Source organism: Lichenostomus cassidix, chromosome 12, assembly GCF_008360975.1.
Source record: "Lichenostomus cassidix isolate B80296 chromosome 12, HeHo_3.0, whole genome shotgun sequence".
Lineage (NCBI taxonomy): Eukaryota > Metazoa > Chordata > Aves > Passeriformes > Meliphagidae > Lichenostomus > Lichenostomus cassidix.
In genome coordinates this window covers 8,822,765-8,840,702 of record NC_139493.1, presented here as the reverse complement: position 1 = coordinate 8,840,702, position 17,938 = coordinate 8,822,765, and the positions used below count along the sequence as shown (strand labels likewise).

General features: G+C 60.0%; 3 protein-coding genes across 10 annotated transcripts; 2 read left to right on the top strand and 1 right to left on the bottom strand.

The window, feature by feature from the left end:
- Window positions 1–19: 19 nt before the first annotated feature.
- On the top strand, window positions 20–12,122 carry BRPF1 (bromodomain and PHD finger containing 1). Of its 7 annotated transcripts, none has more exons than XM_085072497.1 (13): window positions 20–832; window positions 1,719–2,678; window positions 4,938–5,094; window positions 6,195–6,326; window positions 6,667–6,813; window positions 7,773–8,085; window positions 8,559–8,870; window positions 9,823–10,110; window positions 10,200–10,347; window positions 10,895–11,031; window positions 11,123–11,241; window positions 11,339–11,493; window positions 11,558–12,122. In XM_085072497.1, the coding sequence occupies exons 1-13, from the start codon at window positions 237–239 to the stop codon at window positions 11,760–11,762; spliced, it is 3,669 nt and encodes a 1,222-aa protein (XP_084928623.1). In that variant the 5' UTR covers window positions 20–236; the 3' UTR covers window positions 11,763–12,122. The 7 variants fall into 7 exon arrangements, with proteins under 7 accessions (XP_084928623.1, XP_084928627.1, XP_084928624.1 ...); XM_085072501.1 differs by having other exon boundaries at window positions 21–832; window positions 6,667–6,795; XM_085072498.1 differs by having other exon boundaries at window positions 21–832; window positions 6,667–6,795; window positions 8,556–8,870.
- A 158-nt stretch (window positions 12,123–12,280) lies between these two features.
- On the top strand, window positions 12,281–14,259 carry OGG1 (8-oxoguanine DNA glycosylase). Of its 2 annotated transcripts, XM_085072525.1 has the most exons (7): window positions 12,286–12,600; window positions 12,682–12,965; window positions 13,041–13,220; window positions 13,305–13,483; window positions 13,556–13,697; window positions 13,782–13,831; window positions 13,906–14,259. In XM_085072525.1, exons 1-7 carry the CDS (start codon window positions 12,491–12,493, stop codon window positions 13,954–13,956), a joined length of 996 nt encoding a protein of 331 aa, XP_084928651.1. In that variant the 5' UTR covers window positions 12,286–12,490; the 3' UTR covers window positions 13,957–14,259. The 2 variants fall into 2 exon arrangements, with proteins under 2 accessions (XP_084928653.1, XP_084928651.1); XM_085072527.1 differs by having other exon boundaries at window positions 12,281–12,600; window positions 13,782–14,259.
- Window positions 14,206–17,881, bottom strand: CAMK1 (calcium/calmodulin dependent protein kinase I). The gene is made up of 12 exons (XM_085072524.1): window positions 17,783–17,881; window positions 17,245–17,358; window positions 16,382–16,513; window positions 16,084–16,158; window positions 15,877–16,015; window positions 15,656–15,782; window positions 15,486–15,561; window positions 15,279–15,391; window positions 15,091–15,169; window positions 14,906–14,993; window positions 14,692–14,818; window positions 14,206–14,614 (listed from the first exon to the last, which is right to left on the bottom strand). Exons 2-12 carry the CDS (start codon window positions 17,328–17,330, stop codon window positions 14,559–14,561), a joined length of 1,098 nt encoding a protein of 365 aa, XP_084928650.1. The 5' UTR covers window positions 17,331–17,358; window positions 17,783–17,881; the 3' UTR covers window positions 14,206–14,558.
- Between the last annotated feature and the right edge of the window lie 57 nt (window positions 17,882–17,938).

The following is a 17,938-nucleotide window of genomic DNA, read 5'->3' as shown; positions in this document are numbered from 1 at the left end:
CCCCGCGCCAGGCGCCGCCGCAGCTCCATTGTTGGGGCCGGCCCGGGCCCGCCGCCGCCGCCGCTGCCGCCGCCCATGGAGCCGCCCGCCCGCTGAGCGCGGCCCCGCGCCGGGGAGCGCCGCCGCAGGGAGGGAGCGGGCAGCGGGGTACCAGGGCAGGGCGGCCGGGGCCCGGGGAGGGGGCGGCGGGGCGGGGGGCCCGGCCCGGCCCGGCCTCGGCTCCCCGCGGCCCCGCCATGGGCGTAGACTTCGACGTGAAGACCTTCTGCCACAACCTGCGGGCCACGAAGCCGCCCTACGAGTGCCCGGTAGGCACCTGCCGCAAGATCTACAAGAGCTACAGCGGGATCGAGTACCACCTGTACCACTATGACCACGACAACCCGCCCCCGCCCCAGCACACCCCCCTGCGCAAGCACAAGAAGAAGGGGCGCCAGGCCCGCGCCGCCAACAAGCAGTCACCCAGCCCCTCCGAGACCTCCCAGTCGCCTGGCCGAGAGGTGATGACCTACGCCCAGGCCCAGCGCATGGTGGAGGTGGACCTGCATGGCCGCGTCCACCGCATCAGCATCTTCGATAATCTCGACGTGGTGTCCGAGGACGAGGATGTTCCCGAGGAGGTGCCCGAGAATGGGAGCAATAAGGAGAACACGGAGACGCAGAGCGTCCCGCCCAAATCTGGGAAGCACAAGAACAAGGAGAAGCGCAAGGACTCCAACCACCATCATCACAACGCATCGGCCAGCACTACCCCCAAGCTGCCCGAGGTGGTGTACCGAGAGCTTGAGCAGGACACCCCTGACGCCCCACCTCGTCCCACCTCGTACTACAGGTATTGTCCATGGTTGGGTGCGAGGAGACTCCCAGGCTCATGCCCTGGGTCTGGAGGCAGAATTGGCCCCACTCTATTCTAGTGGCTTGCCTGTGGCTCCTGGAAATGGCCTCTGTCTGCCTTTCCCAGGTCTCACAGATCTGGCTGTCCCATGGCTTCAGGCTTCTGGGGCTCTGCCTGGTGTCACATCACAGTTCTGAGGGGTCTGTGCATCTGTGGAGCTCTGACTTACTGCTTAGGCCATTGCCCACAGTTTGATTGCTGTGCTCTTTCCTTGCAGGAGCAGCATGTACAATCATAACAAAACCCAAATGTGTCCTTTTGTCTCTCGTTCTGCTTTTTGGAGCTATGCTGGGATAGTTTCAGAGCCCTTCAGCACCAAAGTGTACCTGTAGGATCTGTCTGTTTGTGGGCATAATTCTTAATTGTTGTCCTATGGTACTCTGTGAGAGATTTGGTGAGTGCAGTGGCCCCAGTTAATACCTCAGACAGGAGTTAACACAGCCTCCTCACCCAAATTAATGAAACATGATGGCTCCATGCATGGATATCATGTCTTGGTCATGAGGCTGCTGCCTCCAGAACACTGGCAGTTTCTGGGTGGCACATGCAGCCCATTCCTTGCAATGATGAGTCTCCAAGGCCTGACCTTGCTCCTTAGATTAGTGTTGTTTTGTCTCCAAGCCGCTGCTGTGCCGCTGCACTACTCAGGGTGCAGCAGCATCTCCCGCTTCTGGACATTCCTGCCTTGTCCCTATTTCTTTGTTTTGACTTGTGGCTCAGCATGAGCATTTGGACATTCCCTCAGCCACAGAGAAATCCTGAGGTTGGGGCTTAGCAGCTCCAGCTGTGAGCATGCCCTCACTTTCCCATGCTATCCTTCCAGATACATCGAGAAGTCAGCAGAGGAGCTGGATGAGGAGGTGGAGTATGACATGGATGAGGAGGATTACATCTGGCTGGACATCATGAACGAGAGGCGGAAGAACGAAGGCGTGAGTCCTATTCCCCAGGAGATCTTCGAGTACCTGATGGATCGGCTAGAGAAGGAGTCCTACTTCGAGAGCCACAACAAGGGGGACCCAAACGCCTTGGTGGATGAGGATGCCGTCTGCTGCATCTGCAACGATGGGGAGTGTCAGAACAGCAATGTCATCCTCTTCTGCGACATGTGCAACCTGGCTGTGCACCAGGAGTGCTATGGGGTGCCCTACATCCCTGAGGGACAGTGGCTCTGCAGACGGTGCTTGCAGTCACCGTCGCGTGCTGTGGACTGCGCCCTCTGCCCAAACAAGGGGGGGGCCTTCAAGCAGACAGATGATGGGCGCTGGGCACACGTGGTCTGTGCCCTCTGGATCCCAGAGGTGTGCTTTGCCAACACTGTCTTCCTGGAGCCCATTGACAGCATCGAGCACATCCCGCCCGCCCGTTGGAAGCTGACCTGTTATATTTGCAAGCAGCGCGGCTCTGGGGCTTGCATCCAGTGTCACAAAGCCAACTGCTACACCGCCTTCCATGTCACCTGTGCCCAGCAGGCCGGGCTGTACATGAAGATGGAGCCTGTCCGGGAGACGGGTGCCAACGGTACCTCCTTCAGTGTGCGCAAAACCGCCTACTGCGACATCCACACACCGCCAGGCTCCGTGCGCAGGCTTCCCGCCCTGTCCCACAGCGAGGGGGAAGAGGAGGATGAGGAGGAAGAGGAGGAGGGGAAAGGCTGGAGTTCTGAGAAAGTCAAAAAAGCAAAGGCCAAGTCTAGGATCAAGATGAAGAAGGCACGGAAGATCCTGGCAGAGAAACGAGCCGCAGCACCCGTGGTTTCTGTGCCCTGCATCCCCCCCCACAGGTACAACCTGCCACCCTCCCTGGACTGGGGAGAAATTTCTCCTTTTCTCTGTGCCTTGTGTCCTGCTTTCCATGTTGGCATTATCCTATTCCTCTCCTTAGCTGTTTGCACAGGTATTTCTCACTTTGTTGTCACAGAGGGCTATGGTGATTTCCTCTAGGAGTCCTGCAGAGAGGCAGAGCCACACGCTGCCCCACAAAGGTGTCTGGGTCCTCGGCAGGGCATGAAATGGCTGCTGTAGTTTAACAGCAGAGAATGAACTTGGCCGAATGCGTCAGGAAGCAGCTGGAGGTTCCCAGCACTCCTTTCCTGTTGTGCTGACCTCAGGCACTGGAGTAAACGAGGCGGGGAGGAGGGAACTACTCTCCTTTCTGCTGAGGTCTGTTTTCTCTTGAGGCTGTGTAAGGCTAAAGACAGAAGTGTGGGATCAATTCAGGCCTGGGAAATGGGCTAATCCTGGGGCTTATTTTGGCTCTGGAGCAGAGAGGTCTGGGGTTGGGATCCCTGTGCTCCGCTGAGCAGAGCTCATCCATCCCAGCAGCCACGTACTTCTTGCTAGGCTTCCTTAGTGTTCTGTGCCAGGCACAGCAGCAGCTGCTCCTTCTCGGCACTGCCTGTTGGAATGGGGCCGGGTGGTGGCGGGTGCTGAAAGCTGCCTGTGAGGAGCTGTGGCTGGAGAGCATCAGGACTCCTGCCTGCCAAGGAACACGGCAGTCCTAAGGCTGGCTCGCCAGCACGAGGCCTTGCCAGGGATTGTGTTTCTGTCACGTTCCAAACCTGTGGTTTCATGGGAAGGTGCAAACACTCTAGTTACAGGTGCAACTGCTTTGTGTCTTGCTCTTGTTAGATTGTTGGGCTGGCATGCAAATCCGAAAACAAGAGCATCTAAGAGCCTTGCCAGAATTTGTCAGTGTAATGTGTAACTCTGGGTGTCCTCAGCAGCGTGTAAAAGCACATAAGGGCATCCTAGGATGTTTTTGGATAACATTGTCACCCCGCAGCAGGTGACACTCAGTTGAAGCACAGGTTGGGCATGGGAGTGTTTGCTTTTGTGCTGGTGAGCCATCAATCCTGAGCTGCTGAGTTCTTCTCCTCCCTATGGCAAAGAGCTGTGCTGGGGCTGGGACCATAGGACACTGTCAAGACCCTCAGACCCTTAAGACTACCTCTTGTGCAGTTGGAAGGGAGCACATGGAAGCCATGGGCTGTGCTCGCTGGACAGTGTTCTGGTCACTTGGGGAGGCAGATCTCTTCCACAAGGCTGCTGGCTTTTTGCCACAGTCTGTGTCCCAACCTTATGTTTTTGCTCAGTCGGGGCTTGCTCCATAGCCAGAGCCTCTTTTCTTATGTGTGGACACATTGGCAGGCAGTTGGTAGGGTCTTGCTGCTATCATGCTCACAGTGAAACCCACACTGAGCTAGAAGCTGTTAACCTCTCCCCAGGCCTTCCTGTTGGGATTAATTATTTTTCAAGGGCTGTTGCCAGAATGCCAGATGTCTTCCTGTGGGACTTGTGCTTGGCCAGTGATGGCACATGAGGCCGTTGTCCCCAGCCTCTTCAGCTGAGGCTGATGCAGGTTGGGTCATCCCCGGGGAAGAGCTGTCCCTGGGAGTTGGGGAGGTGTTGAGGGTTCGTCCCTCCAGCTCTCCACTAGCAGGGCATTTCTGCCCAACTCTGCTAAATGAGGCTGTCCCAGTCCTCCAGACTGTCTGCTGTTGTAGGAAGTAAGAAATCCCTTTTGTGGGATTTTTGGGCTGTTTAGGATAGTCTTGGGTGGGACCTCTGTTGTACTCATGCCTCCTGCTCCCTCCTTGTGCTTTGCCAGGGCTTGAGTTTCTCTGGTAACATTTAGCCAGACCTTCTGTCACAGCAAGTGGCCCTCAGCCAGGTAAATAATGGTTTTGGTGTAGCAGCACTGTAACACTTGTGGTCTCAAGGACCGTGGGAGCTGTTAAAGGTCCAGCCCCTAGTGTGGCTGTCTTGTACTCCAACCTGCCCCAGGCTTTGCCTAAAAGTTGACAGGAAGTAAAAAGGAAAAGTCTGTTATGGATAGGCAATGCTGCACGTTTCCTGGCATCCCCTGTCATCCCTACCCTGTGTGACTTGGTGTTACAGAAAGTCCTGCCAGAGAAAAGGGTGTTCTCTGCCTGAGGAGCTTCTCAGGTGGCCTTGCTGCTACATGTCCCTAGCCAGGACTTCTCCTACAGCAGCCAGGCTTGTCTTGTTGATGGACTCTGTGGTTCCTCTCCTTTCCTCAGGCTCAGTAAGATTACAAACCGTTTAACCATCCAGAGGAAAAGCCAGTTCATGCAGAGGCTGCACAGCTACTGGACTCTGAAGAGACAGTCCCGCAATGGTGTCCCCCTGCTCCGTCGCCTCCAGACACACTTGCAGTCACAGAGAAACTGCGACCAGGTACGAGCTGCTTGTTGGGGGGCTGCAGGGAACCCTGGCTGTGTGCATGCTTCCTGCGCCTTTGGAGCTGTGGGCTCAGAGCCTTTGCTGCATGCAATGCCTGCAGGTGCAGAGTGGGGGTCAGGGGTATGAGCTGTCAGATGAGGAAAGGGCAGTCCCAGCTGCTTTTGCTGCTTCACCTACTCCTCCGCTCTCAGTGTTCAGAGAATTGCCAGGCAGCGACACCACTGGCAGCCTGCCACAAGAAGGGAATCCTGCCCTCTCAGGCTTCCACGCTGAAGGTAGTTCCTTTCTTGTGCCTTTATTTAGCCAGTGGTGATGGCAAACCTGTCAGAAATGGCTCTAGTATGAGGCCACTGTGTCAGGCAGTGTTGAGAGAGATAGCCGAGAATCTCCAGAAACAGTCTTAGAAGGAATCTCGCTTCCAGTTTCTGATACTGCTCCAGGAGTGCTCCCTCTGGGTGTTGCTTTCAGCCTGCAGTCTGCCCCAGCCCACAGTCAGTACTTCACAGATGTGAAATCTCTGGTGCCAGAGAGGAAGATTTTTCTTCTGGCTCCCTGTCTGAGCTCTAAATCTTTCTTTCTGAGCCCTTTGATGACTGACTGGGCAGGGTTTTCTCCTGCCTTTGGCCGCTCTTATTTATTTCTCCTGGAGAAGAGTTGAGACTGCTTCTGCTCAGGTTTGGCTATGGCAGGATAAAAGTTGTCATTTTTTTGGTGCTCCAGAAATGAAAACAACCAGAGCTGTGTTCCCTTTTTGTCCTGTTGCACTTTGCCAGAGCTGTGAGCAGCAGCACAGACCTCTTGGGCAGCTGCAGGCAGTCGGTCATGTTAGGAAGAGTATTTCCAGAGGCTCAGGATGTCCACTTCCTGACATCCTAAGGGCTTCGTGATCAAGGGCCAGGTATTTAGCCCTGGCCAGAGGTCAGACTGGTCCTGAATCACCTGTTAGGTTAAAAGAAGGGAGCTGTGACCTTTGCTGGACCAGCAGGTCAGGCATGCTGGTTCCCTTTGCCAAGGATGAGCCCCAGCATAGAGTCAGGAAGGTGGAATATGGGAGCACATCTTCTATCAGCTCATGGTCTCTGATATTCCCACAGAGAGACACTGAGGATAAGAACTGGGCCCTGAAGGAGCAGCTGAAGTCATGGCAGCGCCTGCGCCATGACCTCGAGCGTGCGCGCTTGCTGGTGGAGCTGATACGCAAGCGGGAGAAGCTCAAGAGAGAGACGGTAATAATTGCCCCTCCTTGGGGAGCCGCTGGGGTGGGCATCAGCAGGGGCTCCTTAGAGTGCTGTAGGTGTGCCAGGGTCCCCTCAGCTGTGCTGCACCCTGCTCCAATGGCTCCAAGCAAAGGTGGCTGCTCTGCAGGGCACAGATGGGACACACAGGTGCTGGAGCCGGTGTTACACCTCTGCTCCCCAGAAACAGGGGTGAGGGGCAGTCACTGCCCCTTGGCAAGGAGAGGAGAGGGGCTGCTATCCTGCAGGGCTGCACTGCTGCTCCCTGGGGATAGTCCCCACTGCCTGGCTGGCGCCGATGGCTCAGCCCCGCTCTGTTCCTTTGTTTTAGATCAAAGTGCAGCAGGTGGCACTGGAAATGCAGCTGACCCCCTTCCTCATCCTCCTCCGCAAGACGCTTGAGCAGCTGCAGGAGAAAGACACGGGCAACATCTTCAGCGAGCCTGTCCCTCTGTCTGAGGTAACAGAAATCTACGAAGTAAGAATCCCCTCCCCCCAGATTTCTACTTCACTCAAACTTGTCCCTTGCTCGTGCCAAGGGCTGCCCAAGGTGTGCTCTGGTCCAGAAGATCCCTGAGCAGCCTGGTGCTGACTCACGCATCCCAGCACCCCTCACTCACCCAAGGGGGATGTTCAGCAATGCCCCTCCTGGATGAGCCAAATGCAGAACAGCTGAGCTGGTGACAGCTGGGAGCAAAACACTTGGCTCTTCTGCGTGTGTTACTGGTGACACCCCAGAGTCTGTTAGCAGTTGGGGATTTCCACTGGGAAAGGCAAAATGCTAGCCCTTAGCAGTTGGCAAGCTCTTACCTGTCCTCTTGAGAAGGCCTCTGCTAGGTGACTGACTGAGAACAGCACAGAGATGGATTTGACCCTCAGACTATCACTGCTGTGGGCAGGGCAGATAATTCCTGAGACTGTCACTGAGTCCCTGCCTGGGAACATGGGGAAAGTCCACATGGTCTCTGCAAGGTGCTGGCAGCAGGTCAGCATAGAGGCATCTTAGCAGACCTGGGGAGGAAAACTGCAGCATCCCACCTGTAGCCAGTGCTGCCACCTGGATGGCTCTGTTTTACCTTTCTGCACTCACCCTCTCCCCTGGGACTGCACTTGCTCCGTCTCCAGGGAATAGCATGTAGCATACTGGATCCCAGCTGCCCGCAGGCAGGAGTTGAGGACAGGATGCTGGTGTGTGTGCTGGAGCCGTAAAAACGCTTTGGAGTGCGTATCCGCTCTAACAGGTTGAGCACAGCACATGGGCTTCCTAGTCCGGAGGCGTTGCTGTTCCTCAAGCTGCAAAAGCAGACGGCATTCCCCGATGTGCATTTGGGCAGAGCACAGGGAGCGATACCTGATTGCTCTAACAACTGTTTTCTTGGAGCAGGTACTGCTAACTGTGGCTCCTGGGCTCTTAGCTCTGGCTCTTTACTTATGCAGGTCCCAGACTACCTGGATCACATCAAGAAGCCGATGGATTTTCAGACAATGAAACAAAATCTGGAGGCCTATCGCTATCTGAATTTCGACGACTTTGAGGAGGATTTCAACCTGATTATTAACAACTGTTTGAAATACAATGCCAAAGACACAATCTTCTACCGGGCAGCCATCCGTCTCCGGGAGCAGGGAGGTGCTGTGCTCCGGCAGGCTCGCCGGCAGGCAGAGAAGATGGGCATTGACTTCGAGACAGGCATGCACTTCCCCCACTGTGTAACGGTGGAAGAGGCTCAGATCCAAGACACTGAGGATGGTGGGTACTTGTCCCCTGTCCTGGGGTACGAGGGCTACTCAGAGGTAAAGCCCGGGCAGAGTCAAGGCACCCAAGAATCTGAGCTGCCTTTTCTAGGAGGTTAAGTTGAATGCTGGGCTGTGTGTCCCCACTCCCCAGAGCTGGTGGTTTTGCTAGCCAGGTACCTATCAGCCCCATTAGGTTGGTTCTAGGCAGTAGTTTGTCTGTGTGTCCTTTCTTTCCTATTGTGTCCTTGTTCCAGACAATGTGAACCCTAGTATTCTCCACACTTGCTGATCAGCCTGCTTTCCCACAGGGCTCCTTCTCCTAGTCTTTTAGGGTAACTTCCCTAAAAGGTTCACAGGTGTTTGGTGCCATGTCAGCTCCTTCTCCCTTGCAGGGAACCTGGATTGCCTAATGCCCTTTCAGATAGAGGAGCTCCAATGAGTTCCCGATTTCTTTCATCCATCTGCTCCTCTTTGTTTTCCCAGAAGATGTGCGGCTGCTGCTCTCGGAGAATCAGAAGCACCTGCCCTTGGAGGAGCAGCTAAAGATCCTGGCGGAGCGGCTGGATGAGGTCAACGCTGGCAAGCAGAGCATAGGACGGTCCCGTCGGGCCAAGATGATCAAGAAGGAGATGACAGTCCTTCGGCGGAAGCTCGCGCACCCACGGGACCTGGGCCGGGATGGGCTGGAGCGGCACAGCTCCTCTGCCAGGGGAGTCTTGCAGTCCCACAACCCCTGCGAGAAGGACCTGCAGACAGACAGCGCTGCAGAGGAGAGCAGCAGCCAGGAGACTGGCAAAGGTAATGCTCCTGCCAGAGCTGCCAGTCCAGGGAGCTGCCTGTGGACAGGCCTGGCTGGGGAGAGGCTGTCCTGACAGATGCCTCCCGAGGCAGAAGGGCTGTGTGGGCAGATCCTCACACACACCTTGCTCTTCACTCTTCTGTGGGAACGTGGCTGGTGGCCTCTTGTAGGACAGTCTCTTATCCTTCGTTCCCCTGCAGGGACTCCTTGTTTCCTGTAGTGCCTCCCTTAGGGGTGGGTGCAGAGTAAGTTGTCTGTGCCTCCCTAGGCTCCCTCCCACCTTGCTCACTGGATAGTTTGTAGTGAGCTGTGCCAGCAAAGCAGGGGGGATTGGCAGATGAAGGAGGCCATGGCCTGTGTCTGGAACAGCCACAGCCTGGTGTGTTTGCCCCTGGGGAGGGTTGGCAGGTCGCTGGTGTTCACAGCTGCACTCAGCACTCGCCTGGTGAACTCATCTTGTCAGTCGAGGAACTGCATGTTGTTCCAGAGACTGACAGTTCCAGCTGTGTGATGTGGGACATGAGGTGGAATGTTTCCTCCTGCCAGGCCCTGCCAGTTTGGCCATGTTGCCTGGTTTCTCTAGGGGCATTATGGTGCAGGCTGCCTTCAGTGTCCCTTCCTGCCTGAGGGCATGGGAGGGAGTTGCAACAGCACTGACTGCCTAGCTCCAAATGCTCTCCCAGGGCTGAGTCGAACACAGGCCAGCTGCCAGCAACCTGGATGCAGATTCTGAGCTGGACTCTGTGGGGAGCACAGCAAAAGCTGTGTTGGTGGGGGTTTGCCACCTCTGCATCCCAGTCCTGTCCCCTAATCACTGGGAAAAGCAGGTTCTTCTGCAGTCAGGGAGGATCTTCTGAGATAACATTCCCAAGAAATGAGGTTGTGTCTTGACACCACTGCCATGCGGTCCCTGCCATCAGCATTGCAGCTGACACCTTCTCCCTTTTCCAGGTCTGGGTCCCAATTCTTCTTCTACCCCAGCACATGAAGTTGGCAGGAGGACCTCTGTGCTCTTCTCCAAGAAGAACCCTAAAACTGCAGGCCCTCCAAAACGTCCAGGACGCCCTCCAAAGAATCGAGACAGCCAGATCACTCCTGGGCATGGGAACAGCCCCATTGGGCCACCCCAGCTGCCAATAATGGGGTCCTCCCAGAGGCAGAGGAAGCGAGGGCGAAGCCCGCGCCCCAGCTCCAGCTCGGACAGTGACAGTGACAAGTCCACGGAGGATGCTACCATGGGTGGGTGTAGCTGGGCAGCCGTGAGCCTGCTGGCAGTGCATGGCAGGTTCTGGTGCAGTGGTAATGCTCTTTGTTGGGGTGTTTTTCAGACCTGCCAGCCAACGGTTTCAGCAGCGGGAACCAGCCCGTGAAGAAGAGCTTCCTGGTGTACCGCAACGACTGCAATCTTCCCCGGAGCAGCTCTGACTCGGAGTCCAGCAGCAGCAGCAGCAGCAGCGCTGCCTCAGACCGCACCAGGTACTGTCCTTGGCCCAGCTCTGATGACAGTGGTGCCACCCAGGGTGGCAGTGGGTGGCTTTCAGCCTTGAGTTGCTGGACCCCATTTGGTGGTTCCTGTCTCGTTCATCCTCCTGCAGCCCAGCTGTTAATCCCTAGAAATCTGCAAGGTTTGGGCCTTTTTTAATGTAAAACTTAAAGGTGCAAGTGTGCAGCAAGGGGCTAGCAGGGAGCATGAACTGCTGCCAAGCTTCTCTTGGCACAGCAGCTGCTCTGTCATCCACCCTTCCAGCAGCCAGCACCAGCAGATTCTTGCCTGGGCCTCTAATTTGGATCAGGGCAAAACTTCTGGATCCTCCCAGGTGAAACTGGGTGAAGGACTGGCTGGCACCCTGGCAGAAGCACCATCCCACCTTTCTGTCTGGTACCCCTGCCAAGTCCTTCCCAGTGCCGAGGCCAGCAACTGGAGGCCACAAGCCCTGGTGTCCCAGCAGCTGGGCCCTCTGGAAAGCAGTTTCCGGAAGCTTAACATGACTCCCACTAATGGCTCTGCTCCCTGTCTCTGCAGCACAACACCCTCCAAGCAGGGCAGAGGGAAACCCTCCTTCTCCCGAGTGAACTTCCCAGAGGACAGCAGTGAGGACACATCAGGGACAGAGAATGAGTCCTACTCCGTGGGCACAGGGCGAGGCGTGGGGCACGGCAGTAAGTACTGTGGCTGTGCAGCCATGTTCCAGGCTAGCACTTCACCTGGGGGGACACAGCTGACTCCCCTCTCCCCTCTCCTTCTGTACAGTGGTGCGTAAGGGCATGGGGCGCGGTGCAGGGTGGCTGTCTGAGGATGAGGATTCCTCCCTGGATGCCCTGGACCTGGTGTGGGCCAAGTGCCGGGGGTACCCCTCCTACCCAGCGTTGGTGAGTACTGCCCATCATCGGGGCATACCTCCCCTCCCTGCAGACTGGCTCTTGGGGTCCCTGTTCTCCTCTCACCCCTTGCCTGCTCTTTTGGCAGATCATTGACCCCAAGATGCCGCGGGAAGGCATGTTCCACCATGGCGTCCCCATCCCTGTGCCCCCCTTGGAGGTGCTGAAGCTGGGGGAGCAGATGACTCAGGAAGCACGCGAGCACCTCTACCTTGTCCTCTTCTTCGACAACAAGCGCACTTGGTAAGGCCAGGGTGCTGAGGGCTTTGGGGGGGGTGTCCGGAGACGATTGTAACCCTCAAACGAGGTGGCCCCCTGCTCTCCGCAGGCAGTGGTTGCCCCGGACGAAGCTGGTGCCTCTGGGGGTGAACCAGGACCTGGACAAGGAGAAGATGCTGGAGGGCCGCAAGTCCAACATACGCAAGTCGGTGCAGATTGCCTACCACCGCGCCATGCAGCACCGCAACAAGGTGCAGGGCGAGCAGAGCAGTGACTCCAGCGAGAGCGACTGAGCCGGCGCCCGCCGGCCGCTCCCCCGCCGAATCTCAGGGCAAACGGGGCTCGGGGACCCCTCCCCCGCCGTGCAGCTGGCCTGCACCCACGGGGGGATGGGGGACCGGGAGGGGTGGGGCCGGCCCCCCGTGCCCCCTCCACTCTCCTATTCCCGGTGCCCGCTCCCCCCAGCCCGCCGCTCCCCGGGATGCTGTTCTGGCCGCCGCCATGCCCCAGGGCGGCCCCCTGCGCCCCTCACCCCCGTGCTGCCCCCACCCCCGGGCCCAGCCCCTGGCCGGCCCCGCGCTCGGACGTTGTTTGTATTTATTTTGAAGGAAGAAAAATCTATTGATTCTTAGAAAATAAACCTCCGCTGCGGAGCCGCGGCCGCTGCGGGCGGGGAGGGAGCGGGAGCGGGAGCGGGAGCGGGAGCGGGAGCGGGAGCGGGAGCGGGAGCGGGAGCGGGAGCGGGAGCGGGGCGGACACGTGCGGCGGCGCCGCCAGCCGCGCTTCCGGCTGCGGGCGGAAGCGGGCGCGGGGAGCGGCGGGCGCTCCGCCCACGGGTCTTCTCCATGGTGGGAAGCGGCGGGGCCGGGCGCGGCGGTGCGGGACCGGGAGCACGGGCGGGGGGGCTGCGGAGAGGTGCGGGGCCGGACCGGGGCTGTGGGGCAGCCTGGTGCGCAGCGGCGGTCGGTGCCTGACCCCGCCGCCCCCGCCGTCAGGGGGGCACAGTGGCTCCCCGACCCCCATGAAGCTGCGGGACGCCCCGTCCGCCTGCCCGTCCCTATGGCGCTGCCTGCCGTGCCCGCCGGCCGAGCTGCGCCTGGACCTGGTGCTCTCCTCGGGACAGAGCTTCCGGTGAGCTAGCCGGGGGGTCCCGGCGTCCCCCGGTCCAGCCCGGCGCGTCCGGGCCGGTGCCGACTGCCCCGTGTGCGGCAGGTGGTGGGAGAGCAGCCCGGGGGCCTGGACGGGTGTGCTGGGGGGGCGCGTCTGGACACTGCGGCAGGACGGGGACCAGCTCTGGTACACAGTGTACGGCCAGGAGGATGAGCTCGAGGAGGAGGAGAGGGATGGGTGTCCCGCCAAAACAGCCAAGCTGGACGGCGCAGAGACGGATCGGATCCTGCGCGACTACTTCCAGCTGGACGTGGGGCTATCGGCCCTGTACCGTACCTGGGGGGCGGCCGACCCCCTGTTCCGCAAGGTGGCCAGTGAATTCCCAGGTGAGGTGGCCCCGCGGAGCTACACGGCATGGCCATAGCACCTGCCCGGCGCCCCTCACCGCATCCCGTCTGCAGGGGTGCGGGTGCTGCGGCAAGACCCCGTCGAGTGCCTCTTGTCCTTCATCTGCACCTCCAACAACCACATATCCCGCATCACTGCCATGATCGAGCGCCTCTGCCAGGCCTTCGGCCGCCGCCTCTGCTGCCTCGACGCGCGGCCCTTCCACGCCTTCCCATCCCTCTCAGCACTCACAGGTCCACCATCTCCCCGCTGCTGCCGCTGTAATCTTGCTGCAGCCTCGCCTATGCCCACTCACGTCCCTCCGCTGTGCCCCCCAGGCGCTGATGCCGAGGCCCGGCTGCGGGCGCTGGGCTTTGGGTACCGGGCCAAGTTTGTCAGCGGCAGTGCGCGGGCCATCGCCGAGGGGCTCGGCGCCGAGGGGCTGTGCCAGCTCCGCACCGCGCCCTATGCCGAGGCCAGGAGGGTGCTGTGTGCCCTGCCTGGTGTAGGTGCCAAGGTGGGTGCCAGGACAGGGGTGGGACGGGGAGTGAAGACCGGCATTGGGAGCTAACGGTGCTGCTGGTGACAGGTGGCCGACTGCGTCTGCCTGCTGTCCCTGGACAAGGCAGAGGCGGTGCCGGTGGACACGCACGTCTGGCACATCGCGCGGCAGCGCTACGGTGTGGCACTGGGCGGCAAGAGCCTGACCCCCCGAGCCTACCAGGAGATTGGTGAGGGCAAGGCTGGGCCCTGACGTGGGACCCTCAGGGATGATGGCAGTGTCCCCCACACTGGTGTTCACCCTCTCTCTGCAGGCGACTTCTTCCGGGGGCTGTGGGGCCCTCGTGCCGGCTGGGCACAGGCAGTGAGTACCCCCCTTCCTGGCACTCTTGCCCCCCACCCCAGCCATGCCCACCCCATCATCTCTCCCCACCCCAGGTCCTGTTCTGTGCTGACCTCCGCAAGGGCCAGAAGCCAGCCGACAGCTAGCATCAGGCCTGGGAGAACTGAGGCTGGAACAGCTGTGGGAATGGGGCCCCTCTAGGGACACCCCAGGAGGAACAGTGACTTGACTGGGACACAGCACCTGCTGCCAGCCTAGGCTGGAGGGGAGTGGGCAGCTGCCTGCCCCCTGCCTCTGTGTGCATGGGGGAAGCTGCTGCCCTGGGCAGTGAGGTTGGGGGGTGGGGGGGTCAGGGCTGTGTCCAGCTCCCTCAGTGCAGAGCTGAGCCAAGCACCTTTGGCCTCTTGCCTTTATTACAAGCAATAAAATAGAAACATCCATTTGGAAAATTGTCCTTGAACATGCTGGGGTTGGGGGTGTGGGATGGTGCCAGGCAAGGCGTGGAGGGAGGGAAGGGGTGTGGGAAGGGGCCCAGGACACAGCCCCAAGCTGTGGGGTGCTCCTGCCCCGATGGAGAACTCTGCTATAAGCCTGCAGTGGGGACAGCCCCACATACCCAGGACAAGCAGAGCAGGGTGCCTCCACACTGTTGCCCCTGCTCCTGCACTGCGGAGCCCCCCATCCCACATGGTGCCCATGGGGACTGGACCCCCCTGGGCCCCTTGGATGCAGCTACGTGGGGCCATGCTCAGTCTGGTGGGAGACGCTGAGCTCTGCTTGTGGGTGGGTGCCCACAGTCTGACCCTGTGGGGAGGAGCAGGGTGAGATCGTGGTGGCAGCCCCGAGGGGTGGGGGATGGAGATAGGGGGTTCAGGGCTCACCATTGCTGGTCCCCCCGACCAGCCGCTCGCCAGGGCTGCTGGGAGTCATCTGCCCAGGGACATCCTGGCTGGTTCCCAGCTGCAGCTTTCTCATGTGTCTCACCACCGCCGTGGCGTTGAAAGCTTGCTAATGACCCCACAGCATCCGTCAGCTGGTACAGGGTGCCTGAGGGGCTGCTGCACCCCCTAACACCCCCCAGCACCTCACACTCACCTTCCACTTGCTCTTTGCGAAGTTCTTCTTGATCTGCTCACTCACTGACTGGTGGATGTTCTTGTCCAAGGCTGTGTCCCCAGCAATCCTGAAGCAAGACAGGGGTCAGCAGGGGACCCCCTACCCCATGGCTAGTGTGGGGTGAACTGGACAGGGGAGCAGACAGCAGCCAGTCTACACCTTACCAGGGATGTTGTAGGGCTTGCTCACAGGTGAAGCGCTTGCTGGGGTCCTTTTCCATCAGGTGCTGGATAAAATCCTTAGCTGGGACAGGGCACAGAGCAGCTCTGAGTGCCTGTGGCCACCACTCCTCTAGGTACTGTGAAGCTGCATCAGGCTCACACCACCCACTGCTGTGGTGGCCCCAGCTCACCTGAGTCAGAGATATCGTCCCAGTAGGGTGAGTCGAACTCGTACTCAGCCCGCAGGATCTGCTCGAAGAGCTTGGCATCGTTCTCATCATAGAAAGGGGGGTAACCACAGAGCCTGGGGAGGCAGTGGGGAGGGGGACACTGGTCCCAGGCAGTGCCAAGGGGCCAGGCCACCTGGAAGGGAAGGGAGTGGGAGGGGGGATACATACAGGATATAGGCAATGACTCCGATGGACCAGCAATCCACTGCCTTGCTGTAGGGCTTCTGTGCCAGCACCTCAGGGGCTGGGGGGGATGGCAGGGGTGAGAGGGAGCCCCAACCTGTGGGGGGACCCCAACCCCACACCTAGGGTGGTGGCAGCCCAGGGCAGGCGCTCACCCACATAGCCAGGGGTGCCACAGGCTGTGGACATGACACTGCCACAGCCCTCGATCTTCGACAGCCCAAAGTCGCTGATCATGATCTTGGAGTCCTCGTCCATGCTGTAATAGAGCAGGTTCTCGGGCTGCAAGGAGAGGAGGGTACAGGGAGGGGTGACACTGGGATCTCCTCCTGCCACCACCATGACAGTGCTGTGTGTGTTCCCCTCAACTGCTCACCTTCAGGTCACGGTGGACGATGCCCATGTCATGCAGGTATTTGACAGCATCGAGGATCTGCCGGATCAGGGCGCTGGCGTCCCGCTCGGTGTAGAAGCCCTTCTCCACAATGCGGTCAAAGAGCTCTCCCCCCGAGACCCTGCAGGGATGGGCAGCACCTGTCAGCATGGCCCCCCAGCCCCTCTGGAGCCCCCCAGTGTCACTCACAGCTGCATGATGAGGTAGAGGTGAGTGCCACTCTCGTAGATGTCATCCAAGGCCACAATATTGGGGTGCTTGATCCTGCGGGGGGAGGCACAAAGGGATGAGAGGGCACCCGGCTGCCCCCACCCCAGCCCCCGTGGGACAGGGAGCAGCCAGGCTCCATGCCGCGGGGCATCACGCGCCACTGGCTATTTTGGGCACTGGCAATAACATGCGGCAGTGGGTGCTGGCAGTGGGGGGCTGTGCTGGATGTAGGGGGCACAGAGAGGGACCCCCACCCTGGCGCTGGGACAGCCCCTACTTGTGGAGGACGGCAATCTCGTTCTCGATGCTGGTCTCCTTTCCCTCCAGTGCCTTCTTGGCGATGCACTTGATAGCCACGAGCTTCCGTGTCGCCTTCTCCTCCGCCAGGACCACCTCGGAGAAGGCCCCCCTGGTGGGGGGTGAGGGGTGAGCGGGGCAGGGGGGCCACCAGCCGGAGCCGCCAATGCCGCCATGCCATGATTGTCATGGCGACAGGCAGAAAGTCTAGCTATTTATAGGAGAAAAGCAAGCAGGAGCCGCCCGCTGGGATGGCCGGACATGGACCCTGCCAGCGATAGGATGCCTGGCACCCTCCACCCTCCTGGTGTGGCTGCACCATCCCCGTATCAGACAGGATAAGGCTGTGGTGTTGCCAGGGTCGAGTTATGCTGGGGCTGAGCCCCCATGTGGGCTGCAGCAGCTTTGTGCTGTGCCATCCCGTGGCACCCAGGGTCACACAAAGGCTGAGGCACCTGTCAAGAGCCAGCCAGAGCTGTTGGCAGTGCCCAGGTGGGGAAGTGACAGGAGTGACAAGCAGCGTGTTCTCGCCGCGCTGTGCCCTAAGCCTTGACGTAATTAACCTGCTAATCCAGCCTAAGAGCCTTAACGGTGCCATGGGCACTGCCAGGAGCCCCTCTGCCACCCAGGGGACCACCCTCAGGTACCCTCAGCACAGCACAGAGAACCAGCCAGCACCAGAGTGAGGTGGGACCTGTGCCCCACATGTCCCCTCATATGCCAGTCCCACCTTGGGCCAGGATTTGAGTTGGTTCCACACAGCAGGTTGGGCAAAGCCTGAGGGGCCAGACCCATCACCGCGAGTGGGTTGTCACTGGTGTGTCACCCCAGTCTGCAACTCACGTGCCCAGGACGTCTCGGAAATCATAGATCCGCTGAATATCCTCAGTCCTCTTCTTCCAGCTGGGCCCATCCTGCCCCAGCGGCATGGTGCCCTGTGGGGCCACCCACTCCCACCTGTGCACGAGTGGGGACAGGTTGTCAGCGTGCTGGGATGGCATAGGGACACGAGGGTGATAGGGTGCTACGGGGAGGTGGTTGTCATCCTGGGGTGATGGGAACAAGCTGTGTCGACGCAGGAGTTTTGGCGCAGGTTGCCCCACTGGGGAAACATGCTGGGACCCTCCCCATGCCCGCCCATGGGGCGGGTGCGGGGCGGGCAGGCAGCGGGAGGGCCCCAGACACACGCGTGGGTGCACGGGGGGGTCCCCACCGCCATTCCCCACGCCCGCCAGCTGGCACAACCGCGCCAGGCGGGAAAAGCATGGGAGCAGAGCTGCGTGGCGCGGGTGATGCGCAGCTCCGCCGCCGCTACTCGGTGTCACGCGTGGGCACGGTCTCCGCGCGTGGGCACGCCGCCCCCGCCCCGCCCCGCCCTTACCGACGGCCCCGGCCCCGGGCCCCGCGGCGGAGCAGCGGCGACTCCTCCCGGCGCGGCGCCGCCGGACAGCGCTGACGTCACGGTGAGGGGCGGGCGCGCGCGCGGCCGCCGCCAATGGGAGGGGGCGGTTTGGCCGCGGTGGGAAGGGGGGGACAC